General features: G+C 41.1%; 2 protein-coding genes across 3 annotated transcripts in view; both read left to right on the top strand.

The window, feature by feature from the left end:
• The first annotated feature begins 763 nt into the window (after positions 1–763).
• Positions 764–5,110, top strand: LOC133626944 (protein FAM83D-B-like). Its single transcript, XM_062009234.1, has 4 exons — positions 764–1,228; positions 2,931–3,098; positions 3,661–3,785; positions 4,030–5,110. The coding sequence occupies exons 1-4, from the start codon at positions 773–775 to the stop codon at positions 4,418–4,420; spliced, it is 1,140 nt and encodes a 379-aa protein (XP_061865218.1). The 5' UTR covers positions 764–772; the 3' UTR covers positions 4,421–5,110.
• Positions 5,111–6,709: 1,599 nt separating this feature from the next.
• Positions 6,710–27,101, top strand: part of DHX35 (DEAH-box helicase 35) — a 32,727-nt gene continuing 12,335 nt past the window's right edge. For both annotated transcript variants that reach the window (XM_062008920.1, XM_062008921.1), the window contains exons 1-14: positions 6,710–6,759; positions 8,843–8,976; positions 9,326–9,418; positions 10,020–10,097; positions 12,317–12,421; positions 13,651–13,712; positions 14,307–14,376; positions 14,905–14,964; positions 16,988–17,100; positions 17,439–17,535; positions 18,575–18,733; positions 20,320–20,530; positions 22,195–22,319; positions 23,122–23,176. In XM_062008920.1, coding sequence (XP_061864904.1) covers positions 6,720–6,759; positions 8,843–8,976; positions 9,326–9,418; positions 10,020–10,097; positions 12,317–12,421; positions 13,651–13,712; positions 14,307–14,376; positions 14,905–14,964; positions 16,988–17,100; positions 17,439–17,535; positions 18,575–18,733; positions 20,320–20,530; positions 22,195–22,319; positions 23,122–23,176 — 1,402 coding nt within the window. In that variant the 5' untranslated portion in view covers positions 6,710–6,719. The remainder of the gene's footprint in view (positions 6,760–8,842; positions 8,977–9,325; positions 9,419–10,019; positions 10,098–12,316; positions 12,422–13,650; positions 13,713–14,306; positions 14,377–14,904; positions 14,965–16,987; positions 17,101–17,438; positions 17,536–18,574; positions 18,734–20,319; positions 20,531–22,194; positions 22,320–23,121; positions 23,177–27,101) is intronic.

Genomic DNA, 27,101 nt, shown 5'->3' on the forward strand with positions numbered 1-27,101 from the left:
AGATGTGCAATAGAAGGGCAGCTGGGGAATAAAAGCCCTGTCTGCACTTGTTTAAAATTATAAGATACTTTCCTTGCCTGCTTCCTGGAGCTAGAGCCCTGGGAGCGAAGCACGTTACAGAGAGGAAAATTAGATACATCTTCAACGCTCATCTTTAGGTGTATTTTTAAGAGCTCATGTTCAGCGATGCTTAGCTGTATGTAAAATCATCTTGTTCTCTGCTTTTAATATCTGGTTCACCTGTTGTGGTATTCTCAGAGGAACAAGGAACAGTTTACAAATAAATTCATTTGCCGTGGGGTTTTTCACCAGGTCCTTGCTGAGCTTTGTTTTCTATTTGTTTAGCAGTCTGGCTCTGGGTGGCTGATGCAGCACTTCCCCCGTGGGCAGCCTGGAAGGAGCCTGCCTGGCCAGGAGCGACGGCTGCCCTCGCTAACCTTAGAAGTAGCCTTTTGATCCGTGGCCGGGAAGCAGGGCCAGGGCTGTGCTCGCCCTCCCCGTTTAATTCAAAGCTGGCTTTTCAGCGGATGCTTCCCTGGGCGGGGGCGAGTGAGACATCGCTGCCCCCTCTCCCGCGGGCGCCGTTGCCCCATTGCTGCCGCTGGCTACGAGGCGGAGCGGGGGCTGCTCCCCGCCGAGCCACCGTCCCCACCGTCGCCGGCTGCCTCCCGCTGCCCTGGGGCCGGGCAGGAGGCGTGGAGCGGCCGCCCGCGCCCGGGCCGCGCCCGCGGAGCCGCTATAAAGGCGCGGCCGGGCCGCACCGCGCCGGGCCATGGCCAACGCGTCGCAGTGCCTGGAGGAGGGCGCCGGGCGCTGGCCGCCGCGGCCGCCCGGGCCGTACAGCGAGGCGCAGCGGCTGGCGCTGGAGGAGCTGGTGGCGGGCGGCCCCGAGGCGCTGCGGGCCTTCCTGCGGCGGGAGCAGCTGCCGCCGTTCCTGTCCGAGCCCGAGGTGCAGGCCATCGCGCGGGCCGCGCTGCCGCCCGCCGCCGCCCCGGAGCCCGCGGATGAGCCCTCGCTGGACGGCTCCTCGCTGGACGGCTCCTCGCTCACCTACTTCCCCGAGCGCTCGGACCTGGAGCCGCCGGCGCTGGAGCTGGGCTGGCCGGGCTTCGGCAGCGGGGCGTTCCGCGGGCTGACGCGGGTGGAGGCACACTTCCAGCCCGGCTGCGGGGACAGCATCTACGGCTGCAAGGAGGCGGTGCGGCGGCAGATCCGCTCCGCCCGGCAGGTGAGTGCGCGCCGGCCCGCTCTCGGTCCCCCGAAAGCCATCTCCCCGCTGCTGCCCGCTTCCCGAGGCCTGGCTCGGCTTTCCCTTGTCGTTTACTCTTAAATCAAACTCCCTAATTTACTTCCTGCGCTATTTTGCCATGACTTTATTTTTTCCCCCGTCATCTGTTGTATTTCTTTTTAAATAAGCTCGTTATTTGCAAGCTTGTTTTCACCCATGTGCTCCGGGCTTCCCTGAGCTCACTCAGGGAGTTGGCACCTGTGGGTGGTATGTCCTCAATGTACTGCTTCCCAGCTCATTTTGGTCGTTGCTGGTTTCAGGCTGGGGAGCTCCTGTCAGGGCTATGGTGCCTCTCAGGGAGGTTTTACCCCAGGAGCTTGGGCAAATGATCAGATCTTGGTTTGAAAGGCCACGAGCATCTAATAAGTTGAAAATAAACCTCATTTTTGTCTTTAATAGAGAGATGAGATGTAAAGAGCTGTCAGACACTGCTTTCTTATCATATTTGAAAAGTTTGGCAGACTCTGGAAAGCTTAAGCTCACTTTTTTATTCAGGCAGTGCTTTTGAGGAGGAGACCTCTGTTCTCAGGAATAAAAAGCTCTTGCCTAGGAGTCGGAGACCAAATTTGACTAACCTGGTCATGACCATGACTAACATGACCCCTGGTTTTGCCATATCTTAGGAAGAAACCTAAGGTGATACATTTATGTTGCCACTGTCTGGGTTCTTCAAGATACTCTCAGCAGCCCTAAATATCAACACTGTCAAGTCGGTGCTCCTGTCACACCAAAGTTACTGACATTGCTGAAGACAGCTGACAGCAGAATGTCTTTCTTTTGCTCATGCCAAACACTTTATCAGTTCACTTAGGTTTTAGGAGAGGTGTCACGTCCTCCTCTGCCTTTGTAGCTCTTGGCGCTGCTCTAGAGATGGGAGGAAAGGAGAAAATACTCAGATTTCTATGCTTTTTTCTTGAAGGTAAAGTTATATAGTAAAAAAGGGAAGCCTTTAGTACAGCCGTAATTAAAAAAGAGGAGCAACATGCTACTGAGTAGATGCAGTGGCTGTCATTGCTGCTAAATAGCAATGGACTCTGATTTTTAAATACAGAAAAGATGTCTTTCCACAACAGGCTTTCAGGCTGAATTATTAATATGTATTGAACTGAAAAGATACAGATCATGGCAAAAGAAACTTCAGTGTCTGCAGCTGAAATTATAGTAAAAAATGAAATTCTGCATTGCAATTATAAATGGTATACTAGCAGATACTAATGGTATCTGCTAAATCAGTCAAGTGACACAAAAGTGGGGACAGTAATCTTTAACAACAATTTCTGTGCATAAATTCAATATATTTATTTTCTCTCTGACTACACAGTGGCATAAGTGAGTGAACATAGTGGAGGGTGATGTATATTGTGTCTCCTGTACCTCACGGTACTGTAGTCAGTGACCATCTTTACCAAAATACCATTCTCTTCTCAGGTCTTTATTCTAATCAGGTATCTTTTCCTAAATGTTTCATTGCTGTCTATGAAAAACAGAAGAAAATATCATATGACAGAAAACTGCCCCAAGTTCCATGACCACCAGGGATAAAAAGAAGGGGAAGGAGGGAGGAATATTTAAAGTCAAGTTTCTCCTGTGCCTTGGGATGCTGTGGAAACAGGCTAATGATTCCTTCTGAAACTTGTTGCAGATGATTGCCCTGGTTATGGATTCCTTCACAGATACCGATATCTTCAGAGACCTCTTGGAGGCTTGTAGCCAGCGGCAAGTTAAAGCGTACATACTTCTAGATCAGTCTTCATTCTCCCACTTTCTCAAAATGTGCAAGGATCTGGGAGTTGACCTTGAACAGGAAAAGGTGAGCTTTGTCACGATGATAATTGTTATTAGAGTTGATCCTCTAAGGACTGTGATCTTCAAGCTTAAAAGGAGCTTTCTGTAGCTCTGCCTCTTTCTTGGATAATTTAACCATTCTTGCGTAAGGTGGCAATTAATGGAGAAACTTGAATCTTTGTAAGTGGATGTTACAGGGGATTTCTGAGCATATACACTAATAGAATATTCAGTGACATGCACGAGGAATGTCCAGTTCATAAAGCATGACTGGAGTTGCTCAAGCTTGCTGGGACTTTGAAGGCTGATGGAAAAGCACTATCTCTGGAGTCTGTGGAGTTCAGCTCCCTCTGAGATTAGGTGTCAGGAGTTTTTACAGTCACATTCTGCACAGTTTATGGGTCTGCCCTTTAACACCACCTCTTTGCCTACTAAAACAAGACAAAGCTACCATTTGCTTCCTAGAAGGTGAATCTCGTGCCAGTGCACAGCAACCTTTGCTGTTTCTTCAGTGATCGTTATTGTTGTCTGTTACTCCTTTAAATGCAGCTTGGAAATGTACATGATACTTGCCATATCTTTAACAGTTGATCAGGATTCGAAACATCACGGGGAGCACATACTGCACAAGGTCGGGTGCCAAGATTGTTGGAAAAGTCTGTGAAAAGTTCATGTTAATTGATGGCATTAGAGTGACAACAGGCTCCTACAGGCAAGTACCAATTTCCTTCTGTTGCTTAACATGATTTTTGTTTTTACATGGAAAGGAAAAGCAACTGTGTTTCAAAACTGCCTCCTTATCAGAGTGTGTGTAGCATTCGTCCTAAAAAGAACACACTGCTCATCATTTGGGTTATATGAATGATTTAACTGTGATGACAGGGAATTTTCAGTTAATTCTTTGTTCACTATTTATTTTGTATTAACTCTGAATTTTCTCATTCTTCCTTTGCTAGTTTTACCTGGACAGATGGGAAGCTCAATAGCAGTAACATTTTGATCCTGTCAGGCCCCGCAGTTGCAGACTTTGACCTGGAATTTCGGATTCTTTATGCACGGTCAAAACCTATCAACCTCAAAGAGTTATCCAGCTGCAAGAAGAATAAGGTGTTGGACCAGCTGGTCAGGATAACAGTGGCTTCCAGAGACTTAACCAGGGAAAACTTCCTGCGAATGGAGTGTTTGTATCTTAGAGCATTTGTAGGAAATCTAAAAAGGAAGCGAAGCTGGCTGCATGCTTCAAGGGAGGCAGTCTATGTGTCAAATAATGCAATGCATACCTCCCCTCCCCTGACTAAGAGCAATGGCTCTCTAGCTATGAGGCCACACTGGATCATAGAGAGATGAATTGCACATTCACTGCAAGCGAGCAGCAGAACCTCAGGAGCCATGTCCAGCCTGCCATGCCCAGTACTGTCCTTACAGTGTGTTCATGAGAGCAGCTGGGAAACAAACCTCAAACTGAAAGAGATACTGGAGTTGTGGCTTTTTTTGAAGACCACTATAATGCTGATGAACAGATACAGTGGTGATGTTGTGTTAGGCTGAGATGTGTATTTTAAAAATCCCCTCTAACACCTGGAAAGCCATTATTGACTGCTAGTAGTCTGTCAGATTTTCATATTTTAACCTATTCTTATATGTTTTAAGCTGCTGAGTTAGCAGTGTCTTAGCTCAGTAGCTCAACCCCCTGATTTTTTTTTTAAAGGACTCTAGGTATAGAAAATCATGTTGCTTAAAAGTCTTTCAAAGATGAACAGCATGAGTGCTGTATGCCAGTAGAGCCGAATGAGACCATTTTCTTGGCATTTCTGTATATATTTTTTTGGTTTCTTTATGGTTGCTACTGCTGTCTGATCTTATGGGAAGAGCTGTGTAGATCTGAAATGTGTGAAGCTGCTGCTACTTCTCAAAAGCCTGGCTTCCACCAGACATAGAAGAACACAAAAGTCAGAAATAGACCCAGTTTATTTTGGGGTTTCATGGCAAGCTTGATTAAAAAAAAAAAACAACAACAATCCAAACCCAAACGAACAAGCTGTGCTTCCACTGTTGTTCAGTTGTACACTGAGGCACTGAAATTCCAGCAGCTTCTCAGTGAAGCAACTCGTGTTAGTCCAGCCACAGCAGTGCTGGCCAAAGCAAAGGTGTATGGTTTCTCAGGTTGTTCTTGAGGCTTTCGCTACTACAAAACACTCAGATATATACTTGCCTAAGTGACTTGTGGGTTCTGGGCTTCACAGGGGAAGGTTAAAACTTAGCTGGGGAATTTCACATGGGTCTATGCTACACCCATATGTCAGCAGGACAACATTAAATTGGAAGTGTGGTGCATACAAACAAGGTCTTTATCGATGGTGTGATAATGTTCTGATTGGAATACAACTCATCTGTGTCCTTTGTCTTCTGTGCTTGTAATCATGGATGGAAATGTAATACTTCCAACTCTCCTAATCTGTAAATGTTCAGTAGTTGAATATTCTTAACTTGTATCCAGATGTAAAGAAGTTTGCAATACAGATTTTTATTCTTAGCTCTAGTTTCCATAAACACAATGTTGTACTCTGTGCAAAGTATTGTTTGTGCAGTCTTATTTTCATGAGAATATATTTTCTCAAATAAGCTTTTAACTTTGTTATTCATCTCGTTACTTTAATAAGCAACTTTTTCCACATGACAGCAGTAGGACTTTTCCCTCACAGTTGCTAGTTGTACTGATAAGAGTTGTGTTTATTTTTGATAGAGTGGACTTAATGTGAAAAGTACATTGAAACAGCTAGATTCTTAGGATTGTGTTTAATTATAACTGAATAGCCTTTTTTTTTTCAAGTGGTTACCTTGAACAAGTGTAACAAGTGGTCTTGGAGGTGCAGTGTTCTGAAGTGCACTCTGTGGGAATTGCCACAGTGCTAGCACGACATTATTGAAGAATGAACATTATAACATTATAATATAGCATTATAATATCATAATATAAACAATACAATTCTATATTATCTATATTATTATAGATATTATATATAATAATATAAAATTGATTAGAATTTTTTTCCCCTTGAGTTTTTGACAGCATCACTACAGTTTATTACTTTTTTATTTTATTCCAACCTGTGCTTAATTAACTCAAAGTCTATATTAAATCTGATTCATTAATAACTTTCATGGGCTGTAAGGAGCCTATGGTAGGGCACAGCTGAGTCTTTTAGCTGTTACTATATTGAGCCCTTGTCTGGTGTCTAGTACAACAGCCGTGGTGTGAGGGCACATGGCGTGAGGGCACATGGTGTGAGGGCACATGGCGTGAGGGAGGGCACATGGTGTGAGGGCACATGGCATGAGGGCACATGGCATGAGGGCATCCTTCCTGTGGGGCGAGGCTGAGAAGTGGTTAGCTTCACTTAATTAATTGAGATGAGGACATTTTGGAGTCAATCTTTCAATCCCATTAAGTCCAAGGTTCTCCCCCGGGTTATTACACTCTAGCTCAGTATACGGGGTGTTATAAACAGAGCCATTGTTGCGGTCAAGATGCAGGAATGGCCACGGCCTCGGCACCTCGCCTCGGGCACGGAGGTGGCCCCGGGCGCCATGGCAACGCGCGCCGCGTCACGTGCCGCGCCGCTTCCGCCTGCCCTCTCACCCCAAAATGGCGGCGCCCGTGGGACCGGTGAAGTTTTGGAAACCGGGTGAGGGGAGCGGCGTGTGCGGGGGCTGCGCGGGGGAGGGCTCCTTCCCGCGCGGGCTGTGGCGGGGGCCGGAGCGAAAGCCGCGGTAGGCTGCTGTAGGTGCAGCCGTGCTGTAGATGCAGCGGTGCTGCTCGTCCGCCGCGGGGCCCGGAGCGCGGCGCGATGTCGGTGACTGCAGCCGGGCGCTGCCCGGTGCCGGGGCGGCAGGGGAGGGACGGAGCCCGCCCGCTGGCCGCTGCGGTGCGGGTGGATGGGTCGGGTGGGCGTGCTGCCCTTCGGGGCCTCGGCTGGCTGCAGAAACGCGAACCCCGAGAAGTTTGTCGGAGGGCGACGCGAAGCGCTGTCCCCGAGGGGAATAACCGCGGGTGCTGCACACCGGGGAGAGCAGCTCAGCAAAGAGGCACCTTGGGATCCTGTGTGCAGCGCCTCGGCGCTTCATAAGCCTTGACAGACAAGGTCACCGACGTCGTGCGAGGAAGTGGTCCTTTGAACCCTCGAAAGGACAAGTCAGGGACGATCTGCGGGGTCCTCAGCACCAGGACATGAACTTAGCTGAAGGAGGTCCTCGAAGTGAAGGTCTACAAAGAGACTTGGGAGACTGAAGCACGTGATGTACCCGGGGAGGCTGAGAGAGCTGGGACTGTAGAGCCTGTAGGAGTCCCGGGATGTTTTTGATGTATATAAATACCTGATGGGGGTGTAAATGTGATGGAGTCAGGTGTTTGTTGGTAGTGCCTGTGAACAGTACAAGAGGCAGTGAGTGCAAGCTGAAACATGAAAAAGTCAGCTTAAGCATGAGAAAACACTTTCCCACTGTGGGGATGATCAGGTTCTGGAACAAGCAGTCCTGCAGGTTGTAGGGTCTCCAGCCAGACTGGAGGGAGCCTGAGCAGCCTGCTGTAAGTGACACCCTGCAAAACAAGGTGTTGGTCTAGAAGGTCTCCAGAGGTCCCTCCCTGCCTGCACTGTGCTGTGGCTCTGTGACTGTTCCCTCAGGGTTTGGGCAGTGTGCAACCTTCCTATTTGCCCACCCTAAAGTGGAGCTTGATGAGTCTCACAATTGTTAAGATGGTCACTGTGTTATGGTGTGCAGTGGTTTGTAAAACTATTCCAGAGTCAAGACCTAGCTTAGCAAACAACTTCTTAATCATTTGAATGTTATAATCCATGTGTATATATAACACATATGTATAGTAATATGTTGACACGATTTTACTACACTATGACTAGTGTATTAAAAAAAACATAGAACATGCTGTGAGAGAAAACCAATGGATGCAAGAAGCTGAATTTATTAACTTCATTAATTGGTCAAGATCCAGATATTCAAGTCCTTGTTTCTTAATATCTCCATCTAATCAGTCTTAAAATTGCATCAGTTTGCTGTAAAATTTGTTTGACAGCTTTGAATAAGGATTGTTTTTAAACAGTGGGAAAAGCCCAAACAAGCAACTCCTACAAAACAGACGAGTCCTTCCTTTACTGTCAGATTTTCCCAGTTGAATCTGCAGGTGCAGGTGACAGATTCAGTTACTGAGATGTGTTTTTGTTTCTGCTTGGCTTACACAATTCATGATTTTATGTTGTCAGTAGTTTTATTGGTAACCTACAGCAGGAATAAATCAATTACTTAACTTTCATAGCAACATAGAATCACAGAATGATTCTATGAAAGTTGTGTTGCATGTCTGACTGGCTGGCTTAAAAGCCACAGACATAGTTCTGAGAAGGGTGTTGAAGATATACCTGAACTATGGCATAGAATAAGAAGCAAGTTCCCAAGATCTTGCTGTATATTTTTCCAATGTGCTTTTTCCCCCCTCCTTTATCTTCTTTTAAACATTCAAATACTTATTCACAGTAGATTTTTGTTTTTCAACCAGCAGGAGACATAGATTTAGTTTGAGAGAATTTCTGCATGTTTACTGTTAATTAATGTTTTTGTTACTTTCATGGGAAAGTTATTCTGGTCCATGGTGCTGCCCATGATTTCTTCTTGTGAGGAACATGTTGATCTTTGTTGTGTTGTGATACACTTTTGCCTAGTGTATTCTGCCAGTTAATTTCAGCTTATGTCTTCTAGGCACGGAAGGTCCTGGTGTCAGTGTCTCGGAGGAGAGACAGAGTCCTGCTGAGAGTAGTGGTGTAACCATCATTTATAATCCTTATGCTTCCCTTTCTATCGAACAACAAAGACAAAAGCTGCCTGTTTTTAAGGTGCAGAATTTCTTTTTGTTGTATTAAATCTGTTGTATGATGCCTGGCTCTTATGTCCTTTTTTGAAAGAGCAGTATAGAATTGTTTTGCCGCATCAAATAATGGTTTTATGACCTTGCTCTCTCTATTTGTTGGAACTGATTGTCCTGTTTGACAACTGACAGTTGTATGGGCTTCCTAGACTTTTGTTATTTACTATGTGTTGTACATGTCAATTATAGATTTTAAAGAGCTTTTTAGCTTTTGTCAGTAAACTCCATGTGTTGGATGTATAAATATTGTCATTTTAATTATTTTCTCCTTTTGTACACATCTGGTTTTGATAATTAAATGTCATCTTCTCTTTCAGCTAAGAAATCACATACTTTATCTAGTGGAGAATTATCAGACTCTGGTGATTGTTGGGGAAACAGGTTGTGGGAAATCAACACAGATTCCACAAGTAAGTGTCTGTTTAACTTGGTAAAATCAAGGCATTTTATGTGAAAAGTTAAACCAGCAACCCAGAACTGCACTGTGAGAAAGGAGTCACAGAATCATAGGATTGTTATGGCTGTAAAAGACCTTTAAGATCATTGAGTCCAACCAGTCACCTCACACTGTCAAGCCCATCACTAAACTAAACCATAGCCCTCAACTCTTCATCTATATGTCTTTTAAATGAAGGATGGTGATTCACCTCTGTTCATGTGTGTGACCAAAAGGAGAGAACTATAAGGCTTCATATTAGTGTGAGCACAGGACTTGTGCTGCTTGGCTTTTTTTCTTAAAGGAAAGGAAAGGGATAAAAATTAAGTCCTTCAAAAATACTTGAGACCCAAGTAATTGCTTTTAGATGCTTTCTGAAAGGTTATGTACTGAGGAAGTAGGTACTGTACTGTATAATGGTGAGATTAGTAATGCACAAAATCCTTAAGTAACATATTTGCCTTGGGCATCAGTTGGTGTCACAACCAGGCAAAAGCATACAGAGCAGAGAACTAACACATTACTGTAATCACAACATGACCAGTTCATTTCTTATCCTCTATATTTGCTTGCAGTACCTAGCAGAAGCTGGCTGGACAGCTGAAGGGAGGGTTGTTGGAGTGACACAGCCTCGTCGGGTTGCTGCTGTTTCGGTGAGTTCCTCTGTGTCCAAATTTTCTGGGTTTGTGCTATTATAACCTCCAGTTTATTAGCAGGTTTTGCTGAATAGCAGCAATCACAACTGCTTAAGCTCCTGCATGAGTACATAGTTCTGCTTATCTCCCTCACAGAATTGCTAGCACTATACACTGAGCTCAACCTGATAAGTAGGTTCTTGCCAAAGATTCCAAGTCCAGAATTGCAGAGGTAAAAGCTTTGAAATAAAATTGAGTGGTATCAGCAGAACTGTGTGTGGAAGTGTGGTCTGTGCAGGGCTGAGCTATGAGTGACTGGTCCAGAACTGTGCTTGTGTGACCCTTAACTTCTTTCATGAATAACATAGTGATGTAAGTCTGTGTACAGTAACATAGAAAGAGGAAGAAAGAGGGGATTGTGTATCTCTTTCTAGCAATTCATACCTGGGAGTTTCTAAGCTTTGTTTTTTTCTTTTATTGTTGTTCTGGTTTGTTTGTTTATTTCCCCTCATAAAAGTGTCAGGAAACAGAAGAAACAGCTTTATTGTACGAAATCTTTTCATATATGTAATGTGTCCAGGACAGCATAATGTCAGCTAGATGTACTGTGAGAGGAAGAAGAGGAGATGCTGAGGGCAACAACTTGTACTCTTTGGTAACAGTCTGCACAGAAAGCGTCCAGTGCTCCTTGTCTTCATAACTGCTGCCAAACACTGGCTTGGTGGGCTGAAGTTTCTGCTGCAATGTTCTTTTTGTACAGAAAACTGAGGTGCTATTTTGTCACCCTTGTTTTGCCTGTTCTTTGTAATGTATTAAACTGTACCTGCAACAAATCAGCTTATGCCTTTGTTGAAAATGTTGTAATCTGAGTAACTATACAGTTTGCTGTTTTACCTCATCCAGTATTCTTTGACCAGATCCAACATGGTTAAAAGAACAATCTCTAGCAGCGATCTGCATCTTGTGCTTTGGGCAGACTGCCTGCAGTGTCCTCCCTTCTTTATAGGACATCCATCTGACAGCGCACAGTCTACAGGAGATGTTGTGTATACTGCAACGATTTCTCATGTCAGACTTTCTTCTCTTTTCCTTTTCATGTCTGAACACATTATTTTTAAGCCTAAAATTAAAAAAAAGCTCAATTAGGGCTAATATATAGATGCACTATGATTTTTCAAGAACGTTGTTGCAAACTGCCTCACTGTATGGCTTTTGCAGGAAGATGAGATACAGCTGATGATTTATTGCTTGGTCTTGAACTGAAAATGATCTTTTGTGTTAATAGGTGTGCTTATCTGCTTTTTCATCTAGAGTATGTGGGTTGTCAGAAGTCAAGGCAGGCAGGTGCATAAGGCATAGTGTAGAAATTCCTGACCTTCTACTTGCATTACCCAGACTGATGGTTATCCTAAATACTTGGGCTGAAAGGGATAGAGTGGTAAGATTCCAAGTGAAATCATGAATGCACTGCCTTTCAGTATGGTTTAGAATGTCACTCAAATGACTGAAAGGAGCTTGCTCTTGGAATTCTACTAGGACTAATGTATGTATTGTGGAGTCTTGCTGTGTCTTAAGCTATTAAGTGTCTTTGTAACTTGCTGAAACCATGGCTTGATAATACCTAATAATCTGTAGAATAAATCTGAATAACTCAAGGTTTTCAGCTAAAGGAGTTATTGCCTTAAAGCTGGCCCAGGGTAGTGCTGTTCCAAAACCTATTGCTTCTGTTAATTATTATGCCAACTCTCTCTCTTTTCTGCATAGAGGATTCTGTGTTATGAAAAGTACAGTGGCATCTTTATTCAAAAAATGAGGAAGTTCAGGGACAGATGTGGTTTTTTCTGCATGCCATATACCTGTACTCCTTCCCTTTTTGCATGTCAACTGTTCTTAAAGTGCACTCCCACAACTGCTGTTAGATGGTCCTTCCCCAGCATTGTGACAGACTGAGTGGCTGCCTTTGGAGATCTGTCAGAGTACTTACCTGTATCTTTGCTGGGTAGCAGCAGTGTGAAAGCATGAAACAAATTTGTTACACTTAAACACTTGTAAACATTTTGCCACTTGTACATTCAGTGTGAGCTGTTAACACAAAACTTACTGTTTCAACAAGAACAATTCCTTGAAAGCACTCTCTCTGTTCCTGTTTTGATGCCAGTTCTCTGTGGATAAAATAAAGATGCAAGGAGAAAGTGTGCTGTGAGCAGTCTCTTGTTTAAAAGAATCTTTATTCTCAGGTTGCAGGCCGAGTTGCTGATGAAAGAGGTGCAGTGTTGGGGCATGAAGTTGGGTATTGCATTCGGTTTGATGACTGCACGGATCCACAGGCTACAAGAATTAAGGTGAAACACAAACAGCATGTGGTTACTCTGAAAGGATTAGCTGAAACTCTTCAAGTACTTTTTCAAAATTAAAGAGAACCTTGGATGGCCAGTAAAGAGAGTAGAGAGCATTTTGGTTTTCCAGGCAGGTTCCCCCAAGTGTGCTTGAAATGGTTGTGGCTATCCAAACCTATTAAAACAAGTAGGTGTTCTGCTCTGCTAGTCTGGCAGCCACCATTTTAAAACTAAAGGAGATTTTCAAAGTAAGTATGGCCAGATGTTGGTACAGTGCTTGTGTGACCTGATACATCACTCAAAGTCATAGTGAAAAGCTGCAGTGAATCACAGCTAAAGTATCCTCACCACCCTAAAAATAAGTTTTGATTAGAAGTGCAGATAAAAATTAGGATGAATAGGCTAACTGAGAGTAATTTTGTGTGGATTACATAGCAAGCTTTGCAGCTGTGAGCAATATTAATGTTGCTTGTGTTGCTTTAGTTATGCTGGAATAGCAATGGTGATGAATGAGACAATTTACTTTCTGATTTCTTTTTCCTGGGGCTAGTAGCTCTTTTAAAGTGAAAGAAATGGAGATGTTTGTTCATTAAAAGCACCTGAAATAATATCTTAAATGATTTTGAGTGTGATGATTAAACATTTGGGCTTGGAAGTTGGAAGGCTTTTACCTTGCACACCAGTTCTAGCCTAGTTCAAGGCCACAGTTGGATTCCCAGGTCAAACAACTGTTTGGTGGCTGCATAAAGCTGATGGTTTTCCACTGGTTAGTAGGAAGAAAGTATTAAAGGAAAATGCTGCATTTCATTGAAATGTTAAGATTTATCTTCTGGATTAGAAGTGTGTGACAGGTATTAAGTAACCTGCCTTGAGAAGGTCAAGACTGGATTGTTGTGGTAGAGTAGATTTAGCCATGTTACAGAAGACAGCAAAGAAACTTCTATTGCCATGTTCCAGTGCTGCCAGTCTGTTGGGTTTTTTAAAATACAAAACTAAATAATTACAAAATATTCAATACTGATTAAAAAACAATCACTCTGGCTATATCTCAGCACTCAGAAACACATATTTGGCTTCTGTAGCTCAAAATAGATCGATTTAACAGATCATTAGAAAATTAAACGTGAGTGAAAATTCAGGCAAGACCTTAGAAAATTGTCTTTCCCAAACACCTGCGTAATCAAGACTGCCTGTTAAGCATTTTAGTTTACATTTTTCTTTGCATTCACTTTTAGTTTCTGACTGATGGTATGCTGGTGAGGGAGATGATGGCTGATCCTTTATTAACAAGATACAGGTAAGGAAACATGGAATGAATGCTTGCTGAAGTGTAATTTGGTAAATAAGTACATTTTTTAAGAGTGAGGTATTGTTATTCAAATGAAATACTAAAAGATGTGAAAACTATTTTAGGAGTTTGATTTCTTTAAAGACTGTTAGAAGATGGACTGATCATTGCAACAGCAGTAGGATTTGATGCTGTGGTTCTGGAACAAAAGCTAAATAAGCCTCATGGAATCAGAGTCATTTCATTTGCTAGCTTTAAATTAACTTCTTTATGATGCTAGTCAAAGGAAAAAAAAACAACAAACAGGCTATTCTGGTTTGAAAACCTATGCAGTACAGTAAAGATGGGTTTTATTGTTTTTCTTCCACCTCTTTCCAAATGGTAGCCTGAATAAAGAACAGTGTGCATGTACCTTGCAATATATCTACATTTTTCTCCCTAATACCTTGCTGTGCCTTTTGTTAACTACCACAATTTTCTGTGGAGGTGAACAGTCATAGTCAAGCAGCAGACTTCAAATGATATTTCTACAAGACAGGAAAATGTTGATTCTAGTGTCAACCCAAGTGTTTCTGGAATTGTGTCTTTCTGCTTTATTCACAGTGTCCTCATGCTGGATGAAGCCCATGAAAGGACTCTTTATACAGATATTGCCATTGGCTTACTAAAAAAGGTTTGGATTTCTTTTTAGTGTTCTCTTTAACCATTTTCATTCCTTTTGCTAAATCTCTGATTCTGATGGCTGATTAGTGAACTTATTTGAGAAAGGGTGATTTCTAGTTCCTTATTTGTCCTATTGTACCTACCCAACTATTTCTTTCAGGCATCTGACACTGAGGACCTTCTGTTTCCTTCCCCTGATGCTGAAATGTCTTCGTAGATAATATTAGCTGCTGATGGCATGAGGTGATCTGGTAGAGGTTGCTGTTGACTTTCAGTCTACTAAAGATCTGACTCCCACCAGAAGTTTAGAGTAAGCTATTATGATTACAGACTGAATGCTCTTAAAATGAATACATAAAACTCCAAACAGTCATCAGGTTGATCATAGATCAGTAGGTCTATGGGTTGAAATAGGTACTTTGGTTCATCAGCTATCTTGTAATTTAAAAAAGAGAAGTTATTGGTAATCTGGGTACTTTAGAACTTGGTTATCTCAGAAAACAGTTTTTCCTCTGGATGTTTTTTGTCTCTATCCTAGATTCAAAAGAAGCGTGGAGACCTTCGACTGATTGTGGCTTCAGCTACCTTGGATGCAGAGGTATAGCTCACAGATTTGGTTTGAAATGAAGGGACCTTAAGTGGCAGTTCCTCTTCTATTTATATGCAGCTTATCCTCTGTGCTGCTTGCTTCTTCTGAAGCATTATTGCTATTTGAGTGATGAAGAAGAGAGGCAGGAATGCAGTATAAAATCTGCTGCTTTCATTTTGTATTAACAAACATTTTTTGCAATGAATTTAAATATGAATCTGCTTTGCATATATTGATGCCTTTTTTCCTCTTCCTGGTATTGTTATATAAAAATGTTCTTTTGGCTTAATCTAGTCTAGTAAGAGACACTGCTTTAGATGTGTTTTGCTGGTAATCATTTGAGACAGCTGTAGACTAGTAAAAGTAAGTGATAAATGAGTAGATTTGATTTCAGTGAGTTCTTACTAGTTCCCTGTTTGACTTGTGACCTGTGGAAATTTACATAAAGTACTAGAAATGTTTTAAATTTAATTTTGAGTAGTAACAGAAGAAATCCCCTCCTAGATCACAGCAGTGTTTCATCCAGCCCAGTGTTCTGTCTGTAGCAGCAGCAGCCATAGGAAATGCCGTTTAGAGAGAGCAGATGAGCCTGTCCACCTGCTGTGGGTCTGTTCTCTTTGAGCTGCCTCAGCTACTGCCATGATTGTAACACAGATATTAGACAGTACATTCCTGCTGTGTCTTTCTAATATGTGTTTATGGACCTGCTGTTTGTTAATTTGTCTTTGAATCTGCTTGATGAAGCTGTAAGTCCCCAGGACATCATATGAGAGCAGTTTCCAGAAGTTTGCCACCTGCTGTAGAATGAAGTACTTTATTTAATTCCTTTTAAACCTGCTACTTTCATCAAGGGCCTCCTAGTTCTGCTGGGCTTTGGCTTTAAATCACCCCCCTCATCCCCAAACCAGTTTACATTTCTTTTATCTGTCACCTTTGATACTGTAAACCTCATCTGTGTGTCTTCACAACCCTCTGCACCCCAAGCAGAGCCCCATCCTTTTCAGGTTCTTGTAAAACTCCTCCATCCTCATTTACCACGTTCGTTGTTTTTCTGTGTCTGTGTCCATGAGGTAAGGTGGCTGTAGCTTGCATGTAGCACTAAAGATAGAGGTGTACTGAGATTTCCTTTAGTGGCAAATAGCATATGTGATAAATTTTGATAGTGTACTGTGCTTTGGTAGTGGTAGTACTTGCACTGCTATGTATTTTGTATGTTCTGTTAGATGACATTACAATACTTTGTCTTGAAATTTTAATATAGTAGTTAAAGCTGAAATTTTAACTACCAGAAATCCCACATTTCACATAGCTTGGAGTTAAGATAAAATGAGTTAATATGAGCAAAATTATTAGTATGACTATACATACATTTGACATATATATACACACATACAAAACGTTTATGGTATCTTTATAATGGTCATAAAAGTTGAGATAGGTTATTTGCATTCTTAACATTCATCCTTTTGCTGTTATGTGTTTAAAATACTTCATGGCAATAAATCTGACTTTATGAAGGTGTCTGGCAACATGTAAATCAAAAACTTACCAAAGTTAGCCTAACTTTGCTTTTACAAAGCAGAGATATTGATGTTAACTAAGAGCTGTAAAATTTACTTATTCATCCAAAAATGGATGAGAATATGGAAGCTGTGCCCACAACTTTCAGGTCATATAATTTCTAAGTTCTTCTTAGCTTTGAATTTGCTTCATTTATAGGCCCAATAAAATTTTATATGTTTACTTTTTCCAACTGTATCTGCTGATCTAATTAATTTTATTACCTCATTTTGATCTTTACTTCTCAAAGTAATGTAAATGCAAGACAGTGTATTTTTGCCTGAATCCCACACAGAACAGAAGGCAACGAAATCAAACATTAAAATGTTAACATTGGAACCTTAGCAAAATACTGTCAAATTTATGAAGAAAACATCCAAGTAGTAGTAATTTAACTTCTTCATATCTTTAGGTTTCTCTCTTAGTTCTTTGAAGTCTCACACTTAAAGTGTTTGTTTCTATTTTAATGTAGAAATTCAGGGATTTCTTTAATCAAAATGAGACCGGTGACCCCAGCAAAGATACCAGTGTGATCCTTACTGTTGAGGGGAGAACATTTCCAGTGGACATCTTTTACATACAGAGGTGTGTTCCTGTTTGATCTTATTGGTGGTGATTAGGAGGGTGTGCAACTGTGGTATCATTTTTTCTAAGTTGGAGCTCAGAAATTCCCAGACCAATGGTAAGGAGATGTAACATTCAGTTTGGGAAACATTTGGACATTGCTTATAGCAGCAGATGTGTTTCTGAGCTTACTGTAGTGTAAAGAAAACAAATTAATTGCTGAAGGCTGATTCCCAAGGATGCATTATGAACTAAATGTGGTATGGTTGATGCATAGTGCCCAACAGCAAGCTCTTATGGAAGAGAGGAGTCGGTACCTATTTTTCTGCTAATGTCTCTAATGTTTTCTTTCCCTGTAGTCCTGTTCCAGACTATATAAAATCAACAGTGGAAACTGCAATGAAAATTCACCAGATGGAGAATGATGGTGATATCCTGGCATTTTTAACTGGTCAGGTATAGACATGAGCATTTTTTGTTTCTTTACAGTGCTGTGTTATGGGCTTTGCAAAGCTGCCTCAGTCTCCTGCTTTTCTTAACTGTGCTTATCTTAATCTCATTAAAGATGACAGATATTTCTGCATGGATGGAGCAGAATTAGGCTAGCCTGAAAGACTTGTAGAAAATGTAATGATGATCTGAGGTCTGGATTTCTCAAAGCTAGTGATGGGTGATAGTTTTTTCTCATTTAATGCTATATGCTTTCAGCCTTGTTGATAAGTGGAACAGTGTATGTTTTGTGGTTCTAGTCACACCTACGAAGCTGACAGTGAGTCATTAATAGTTAAGGCAACTGGAATTTACATTTGTCAGCCTTAACATCTTGAAGTCTTTGACAGAAAAACAAATTGCTGAGAGACAAAAATTTGCTAGTCTCTTCTGCTCTATTTATGCCTGTCAGCTCAGGGAGAGTAAATGGGAGGTAGCTTATTTTTCCAGTGAGGAGCCACCTTGAAGAGTTTCAATAACTTGCATATTTTTCAGAATAAACTCTTCATACCCATTATAGATTTGACTTTGAAATAGCAAATTGAGTATCTGACAAGGCAATGTCTGAACATTTTGATGTCTGTGTTTTTTGAAGAGTGAGATGCCACAGTTATCTCTGAGATTAAATGTGCAGTTGAGCAATAAGTGTTGATGCTGGTACTGTGTCATGCCTGATAGAGACCCACAGCATTCTACACAGTCAGAATAGATTGGCCTCCCAATTTGCTCTCACAAATTGAGATAAAATTCCACTTGAACTTTCTTCAGTCCTTTGTGTCATTGTCTCAAATATGAAAATAACAAGGAACATAAATATTTACATACATGTATTTATTATGGATAGTAATTTATTAAAGAATATTGCAGAACTGAGGGAACAAGTCAGAAGATGATGGAGTTTGAACAACTAAAATGATACTGGGATTATTTTGATACCTTTTTTGTATATAGGTAACAGCTAAGTGAAACCTCTCTCATTCTGTCCCCTGTCTTGCTCTGGCTCTAGGAAGAAGTGGAGACTGTTGTTTCTATGCTCATAGAACAGGCTCGGGCCCTTTCTCGTGCTGGAATGAAAAAGCACCTCCGTGTTCTCCCCATGTATGCTGGGCTGCCTTCTCCTGATCAAATGAAAGTGTTTGAGAGAGTTTCTCACAGTGTCAGGAAGGTAAGGCTGTTGCATGTCTCAATTTCTTCCACCCAGAAGGTGTCTTTGTTACACAGGCTGTATGTATCAGGTTCACATAATGAGACTATTGCAAACACTTGCTGAGAGAGACTTTCTGCATTTCCTAACATTGCCTGTTAGTTTTCAGGATATGAACCAAGAACATGTTCTCTGGCTTCATTTTTTCTCTTTGATCAGTTTTAGACATGTCAGTTCTAACTCACCTGTATACCTAATCAACTTCCCAATTTTTAAGAGTCTTTGTACAGCCATGTATTTTTCTACATCCAGTTGCAGTTTCTTACACTCTGAAGTACTCTACTTTTAGCTGCTTTTATTTCTTTTTGTGGTCTATCTATGGCTGTTTTCCACTAGTAATGGAAAAATTATACACAGAGTAGGTAAATGCTGCATTTTCACTAAAGAAAGAAGTTAAACTTGCTTGGTTTTAGTAGAAAATGTTTTGTTTCAACTTTGCCTTGTTCAAGTGCTTGAAGTCTTGTAACTATATAATTGATCATGAGTCATTCTTTCAGCTTAGGCAGAGCCTGTGTTGGGATAGAGATAAGCTGACAGAATTATACAGTATGACTTGTAATTCTTGTGCCTGCTGGAGTCTAAGTGCAATTGTTCATCTGGTGCTGCAGGACATTGAGTATAAATACTTCATTGCTTTCCAGGATATGGCATTAGTCAGTTAACTTCCAAGATTTATTTGTCTAATTTCATATGAAATAAAGATTAAATTTCCCTCTACTGTCTTGGGAACAATTATTTTTCAGTATTTTAGGACACATAGAATCATAGAATGGTAGGGGTTGGATGTGTAAGTATCTCTGCAGGAATACCCAACATGGAACGCTTAATCAACTTTCTTCCCCTGCAGTCTCCTGCCTCATTCCAGTGTTAAAATTAACAATTCAATATAACTGAGAAACAGAAAGTATTTTTAGTTTTACTACATAAGAACATTTGCTTTATAATCAGTTAATGTTTTTCTCAGCAAACAGTGACAAAGAGTGGATGTCAGGAGGTTGGGACATCCCTTTTTTCTATAGTAGCTAGCAACAGGACAAGGGGTAATGGGGTGAAGCTGGAACACAAAAAGTTTCACTTAAATATAAGAAAAAAATATTTCACTGTGAGGTGAGGGAGCCATGGCACAGGCTGCCCAGGGAGGGTGTGGAGGCTCCTTCCTTGGAGGTCTTCAAGACCCTCCTGGACATGTTCCTATGTGACCTGATCTAGGTGAACCTGCTTCTGCAGGGGGGTTGGACTGGATGATCTCTAAAGGTCCCTTCCAACCCCTACCATTCTGTCATTCTATGATTCTTCTACTTATATGGAAAACAAATTTGAATAAGGAAATGACTGTGAAACTGACAAAAATGGGCTTATTTTAAGCTGACAAGCTCTTGCTGCTGCATTTGCTCTATCCTTTTATACTCTGGAGTGTGTTTACTGGAACTGTCATATCTGAGATCTTTCAAGTGGCTTGTATTGGAGTCCTGGTGCACTGATGCCAGGGCTTGATAGAGTAATTGAGATTGAGGAGCTCACAGTATCCTCTGTGTCTGTATCTGTAGGTGATAGTAGCCACCAACATTGCTGAGACCTCCATCACAATTCATGGAATTGCATTTGTAATTGATTGTGGTTTTGTGAAGCTTCGGGCCTACAACCCCAGAACAGCCATCGAATGCCTCGTGGTGGTACCAGTGTCCAAAGCCTCTGCTAATCAGAGGGCAGGGCGTGCGGGACGGAACCGCTCTGGGAAGTGTTACAGACTTTATACAGGTCAGTCATTTGATGTGTAGGGAGGGTGAACTTGCTGGTGTGACTGGCATTTTGTTTTGCAGTGGGTTTAGTATTAGATAAAGGAGGAAAAACCTTGTATTTTCTCTCAGTGGGAGAGAAGACATTTCCTTTGTTATTCCTCTGGCTTATTTAGAAATACATCATTCATACACACTAAGCATTGGACACCAAATCCTTTTATGAAACAGAAACAGCAGGGTATGTGCTATGAGATTGTCAGCAACTGCAAACTTGTAATGTTAGTGTAGCTCTGGTGAGTCTTCCAAGTTTATCTTTTTATAATCTTGGTTTATGAGCAGTTGCTTCAATTTATAATTTTCACCTATGCTGCTCTCTGCTTATCTGGACTCTGGAAATCCTTTATGTAACTGAGGGAAAATGTATTTGTGTCCCTTTTTTCATAGGAATAGGTGCCAACTCCAACTGCTTCTCTTAAATCAATGACTCTGGCACTGTGCAAAAATACACATAAATCTCTTGGCTACCTAGCAGTATTCAGAAAGCCTCAAACCAACTGTCTCTGTTCTTGTTTGTTTTAGTTCTTAGAAAAGGCATTGCAATTGAGCACTGGCATTGATTGTGTGCCTCAGGTTCTCTCTAGTTTTACTAGAGCTTTAAGACTTAGAGAGATGAAGCATATTCTTTTAAAATGTGTGTGTGCTTGCCAGCAGCTGCTACATTAAAGATGTGATTTGTTCTGTAAATTTGGATATCCAATAAGAATCAGGAGAGAATGTCTGCTGTGTAATACCAAGCTTACATAGCTTTTAAAGTATTTTACTGCTGAAACCATGACTATACTGAACTTATTTGTGTGCTCAAGAGCTGGCCTAATGAGTGCTTTAAGAAACATTTTAAAGGAGAAAAAAAAAGGAAGAGCACTGACTAGACAAATTAGAGAAAATGTACACTATCTTTGTCTTAGGAAAGGTCTGAGATAGACCAGAGGTAGAAGAGGGTTCTGTCTAAAAATGAAAATAATTCACGTGATGTAATGTATTGCTTGTCTTGATTTGGAACTTTAGATCAGCATAGGGTTGTATGTGCCTTTTACACCAGAAGAGTTGGTTAATGGAAGGCACTGGGTTTTTGACCTTATCTGAAGTGTTTTCTAGACTTAGACTTTCTAGTGAATGTGCCTTTAAAAAGGCATTGCTAAATAAAATGGTTTTGAATCTTTAGTTTTATTTTTAAATATGCTTTTTAAACCTCCTTTTGTTTGAATAGTGACTAAGAGTATTGTTCTTAGTAAAGAAAAGTAAAGAAAGCTTGAACCTTTTCATGTTTCTGCTTTTAAAACATGGGTTGTTTTTTTATAGTACTACACCCTGCCTTTTATTTTCTGATAAAAATCTTAAACAGAAGAGAAATAAAGCATTTCCATATTTCTGTGAGGAATTTATAACATTTCCAATTGAAGTATGAGTGTGTATTTGGCAACACCAGTGTAGCCAAAAAAATTGACATTCTATTTACAATATCTTAAAATATAGTAATTGGAGAAAGATCATCTTTGGTTAGAGTTCTTTTAAGACCTGTTAAATACTAATACTTGACAATTTTAACTTGAAATGGGTCTTGTTGACTGCTTAGAGTGCAAATTGAAGCCTGGTCTCAAAATGCTGTGTTTTGTCCCACAACAGAGGAGGACTTTGAGAAGTTGCCCAAGTCAACTGTTCCTGAGATGCAGCGCAGTAACCTCGCACCTGTCATCTTGCAGCTGAAGGCTTTGGGAATTGACAACGTGCTCAGGTTTCCCTTTCTTTCAGTGAGTGCTAGGCTTTAATATTTGTCATCTTTCCTTAGTGTGAAGAAAAAAAGTAGATGATTAGCTGATAACCCAACAGCCACAAGCTGGAACACAGGAAGTTCCCCTTGAGCATGAGGAAAAACTGCTGTGAAGGTTAAGGAGCCCTGGCCCAGGCTGCCCAGGGAGGGTGTGGAGGCTCCTTCTCTGGAGGTTTCCAAATCCACCTGGACATGATCCCGTGCCCCCTGATTGAGAAGAACCTGCTTTAGCAGGGAGTTGGGCTGGATGAGCTCTGCAGGGCCCAGAAAGGCCTAGAAAGACAAATTCTATGATTCTGCAAAACTAGCTGTAGTCTCTTTGCACTGAATTTATGAACAAAAAGGAGAAAAAAAAAGATTCCTACAGAACTAAACCAGTGCTTACAGTCTGTCCTGTTAACAAGAGCAGCACCGATTTTTAGATTTGCATTCTGTAAAGTTTCTAGCTACTCTTGTATTGATGTGAAAAACTAATGTGGTAGCAGTAGAAGAGAAAGGTAAGTAGTTGTTGTGATCACCATGGGCATTGCTGCTGGAGAAAGCCAGTATGCCTTCTGTAGCACAGCTCTTGCGAGTGATGATGCTGAGCCTGTTGAGATGGCTTTGACTTGCAGCACTGTGGTCAGTGGAAGGGTAATAGAAAGAGTCTGAGAGCTCTCTGAGTAGAAAGGTAGGTAGTTAGAATTTAAGGATTTAGGGAAAGAGGAAGATCTGGCACTTTCTTTGAAAACTCCTGTGTTCTGTCATGATAACTTTAAACAATACACGTTTTTTCTTTGCAGCCACCTCCTGCACAGTCAATGGTACAAGCTTTAGAACTGCTGTATGCTTTAGGAGGTGAGAATATTATGCTTTGCTTTATTTATAGTTATGTTACAGGAGCTGTGAAAACAATTGCTAATTTGGGTTTGGCAATTAGATGGATGTGAGTCAAACTTGTATTTGAGAATGGTGCTTTGAGAAAGAGAAAATGCAGCCTTGACTGGTGGAAGCTTGTTGTTTGTACGTTTTTAAAGTATACTTCAATGTTCTCTGAATTCACTTTCTTTTCCTCTGGTTATATCAGACAAGTAGGCAAGCAAAAGGCAGCCATAACTTTTTGGGAGGAACTAGAGATCTGTTGCATAGAGTATACAGTGGGACAAATGTGTCAATTAGGCAAATGCATATTTTATAGCTATCCTCTGTGTGTTTCCTTGTACCTCCATAGGAAGAACCAGCTATTTGTCCTTGCTAGGAACAGGGCTCTTAGCTGATGAGGGTGTTGGCTTGATTCTCTCAGGCACATGCTCTGTTTGTGTTTCTTCAGTCCTTACAGGGTGGTGTGAAGGTACAAATAGACTTCATACATTAATTAGACCAGTACATGAGTTAGACACTGAATTCTAGATTCAATTAGATAAATTGTTAGACTCTCAAGCTTTTGGTGTGGCAATCTTTCATTTTGTGTTACTGATGGAAACATGTGGCACTTCCAAGTATAAACAAAAAAAGTTGAAAGGAGAGGTTTGACGTCTCTTTCATGATCAGAATGATGGTAATAACCTGGAATTTAGCAAGCTTAATATAATTGCTAGTGTTTATTCCTTGGTCAGACCTTAAAAAGCATACTATATCTATTTCAGGTTCTTCTGTTAGCATGTTACATTCATTATCTGATACTGATGTGTGTGCAGAAACTCTGCCTAAGTATTTCAGGTAAAATCTGATGCTTGCATTTGGGAGAGGCCAGTCCCTGGAGGCTAGCATTAAACCTGATGGAGGGTGTGCTTCCTGATGGCTCAGCAAAGCAAGTGTCATATCTTAGTTTTCAGACTGTCCCACTGATATTATTTTGAAGATATGACTGACAAAAGTTATTCAGAGCTAATCTAGTTATAATCTGAAAAATGAATTCTAGTCTATATCTGTGCTCTGAATGCAGTGTGCCTAAAAGACTGTATGGACTGCAGTGACATTGATGTTGGTGTTGTGTTCTTGTACCTGAGACAAAGTTCAAACCTGGAGCAAGTCAAACTGTTCTGATTCTATCAGCTGTGAATACGTTACAACCACTAAAAAACCTTACTGATCATTCCCAATGCCAGCACATTTCCTCCTGTTTGAACTGGAACTTCATTTCTCGGTGTGTGTTTCAGTGCACAGCCTGCTTGCTTTTCATGCTTTTCAGTGCACAGGAGCTTGTTTGCATGCAGCTTGCAAAGAGAGTCTGCTCTGGTTTTAGTATTGAACTTTCTGGCTATGGGCAAATGAACAGACACACATAAACTTCTAATGACAAGAAGAAAAAGCTTGTCTAACAGTACCCTCAAAGTACTTTTCTACTATTTAACTACTTAATAGAATATATTTAAAAATTATGTTCTCTGAGTTACTACTCACATTTTGTTCTCAAATTCAGTAAAGAGTCTGAATAAGCTCTTATTCAGGTGGTTCAGTTCTAGGTAGTCCTGGGAGGAGTTGGAATTGATGAAGCTAATAGAGGGATCCTTCCAACTTGAGACACTCTGTGGTTCTAAGTGTGTTCATTTTGGTTTTTATTCTTCCCTGAGAAGGTTGTCAGCCCCTGTCCCAAGCTGCCCAGGGAGCTGAGGGAGTCCCATCCCTGGAGATATTTAAAAGCCATCTGCTGCGGGCCATGGGTTGGTGATGGGCTTGGCAGTGTGAGGGAAGGGGTTGGACTTGATGATCTTCAAGGTCTTTTCCAACCAGAACGATTGTATGATTCTATTCATTATGGTGCTCATGGATACCTAGAACACTCAAATTGTTTGGTAGTAATGTTTTTATACAAAGTTTTCAATTCCTTTTTGTTGCACTGAGTGGTATATATGCTGTCTAATTTTGTTTATAGGAAGACCTGTTCCATAGGTGTGACCTGATCTAGGTGAACCTGCTTCTGCAGGGGGGTTGGACTAGATGATCTCTAAAGGTCCTTTTCAACCCCTACCATTCTATGATAGTTGTTTTTCTGACCACTATTTAATCTTTTTGCATGCAGTAAACTTAAACATAACAGAAACTTGACACAAGAATAAGTAATTGAAATGACACTCTGTTTGACTTTAACTCAGTGTTCGTAATTGATTCAAAGTTAACAATATTTGTAATGTAACCACAAGGAAAAGGGCAGTGTAATGGAGATTGTGTAAGTTTTGGAAGCTTCCAGAGGTTTGTGGTTTATCATAGAATCATAGAATGGTTTGTGTTTACATCACTCAGAAATGCTGTGTTGTAACTTGTGTCAATCAGCTCTCTTATTCTCATGGAACTGTAGCTTTCTGCTTGGCTATGATTTTTCTCTGTACTGATTCATTTCCACCTTGCAAAGGAGGGTTTCACTTAAGGCACTTGCTTCTTGGCAGCTTTTTCAAGCTTGGAACAAGGACCTTCCCAGTGGCTCAGAGGCATGTTACAAGGATGAATTCACAGCCAAAACCACCTTGGGGAAATGAAGAGGAAAGGTCAATAAACCCACTGATTAGCTGTGTGATGGTTTGGCAAAAGTATTAAGCTCATGGTAGCTTCACAGAAAAGTGCAGAGCTGTTACTCTCTTGGCTGCCCAGCTTTTGCAGCAAAGCAGAGAAGTGCTGATGTTAGTCTTTAAGATGGAAAGAAATGTGTGTGCATGTGTGCAATACACAGATTCACTCTTCACTTTTTGCTGGTTTGAAGGTTTTAGATGGTTTATTATGGAGATTTTATGTAAGTTGTAGAGGTGAAGCTGCCCGAGCCGTTGCAGGTACAGTAAGGATTAAATTTCTATTATGCAAGTATGAACATGTATTTCATCATTTGCCTTGCAGTAGCATGCAAGTGCATGCAAGTGTGCAGTTTAGGGTCAGGATGCTGTTGTGCCAATGTGGTGCCGACAGAGGCTTGGGCAGAGCAGACGCTCTTAAGGTTGAGATAGCTCTGTTGAATAAACACTGGCATCGCTGCTTTTAGACCAATTGTTTCCACAGTGATGCAAACTGATTATATCAAGAATATCTCTTCTCAGCCTTCTCCTTTGATGCCCCTTTGAAAGTCTGAGTTGTTAGTTGGAGTTTTATTGCTTGTAAGCATAATTTGGGAGGGAAATAAGCAGGTATCTACTGCAAGCCTTTTGAGTATATTCAGGCCTGCTGCTGCAAAGATGGCTGTGCACAAGCCGTGTATATCTCCATGCAAAATTGCATTGAAATTTGTAGCATTTGTCAGAAACTAAAGGATTTTGGCTTGATGCGCTCCTAGAAAGTTAAAAAGATGGTAATTTCTCCTTTTGGCTATTTAGGAATGAAGTTATCTTCCTGTAGATGAAAGACAGTATATTCTAAGCTGTTAGTTGTGGTAGAACTTCTCATATTGCACTGGTCAAATGAAAGCTGTCATAATTTTTGCAATTTCTTTGAGTTTGCTTTAAAATGTATTACCTCATCACTTAACATAACCTGCCTTTTGTACCTGTTCCTGAGGAAAATATTGTGACCTGAGATGCCTATTTGGTTTGGTTGAACAGCTTAGGGATGTGGTGAGTGAATTGCTACATGTAAGTGAGGTGATAGTGTTATCAGCTAATAAAGGAAAATAAACACTTGGAGAGGTATCTGTGGTTTTAGACAGACTGGCATGAGTTACAGTAGATCTCTTTCCTTAACTTGATTTGTGGTTATGCTTTTCCTCTGTGAAACATAGCTGAGGTACAACTGTGGTTTTTTGCCACCACATAGTTCGACAAATAATATGTTTGTATAGTGTGTGGACAACAGTTGTACTTCC

The sequence above is a fragment of the Colius striatus genome, chromosome 16 (genome assembly GCF_028858725.1).
Source record: "Colius striatus isolate bColStr4 chromosome 16, bColStr4.1.hap1, whole genome shotgun sequence".
Lineage (NCBI taxonomy): Eukaryota > Metazoa > Chordata > Aves > Coliiformes > Coliidae > Colius > Colius striatus.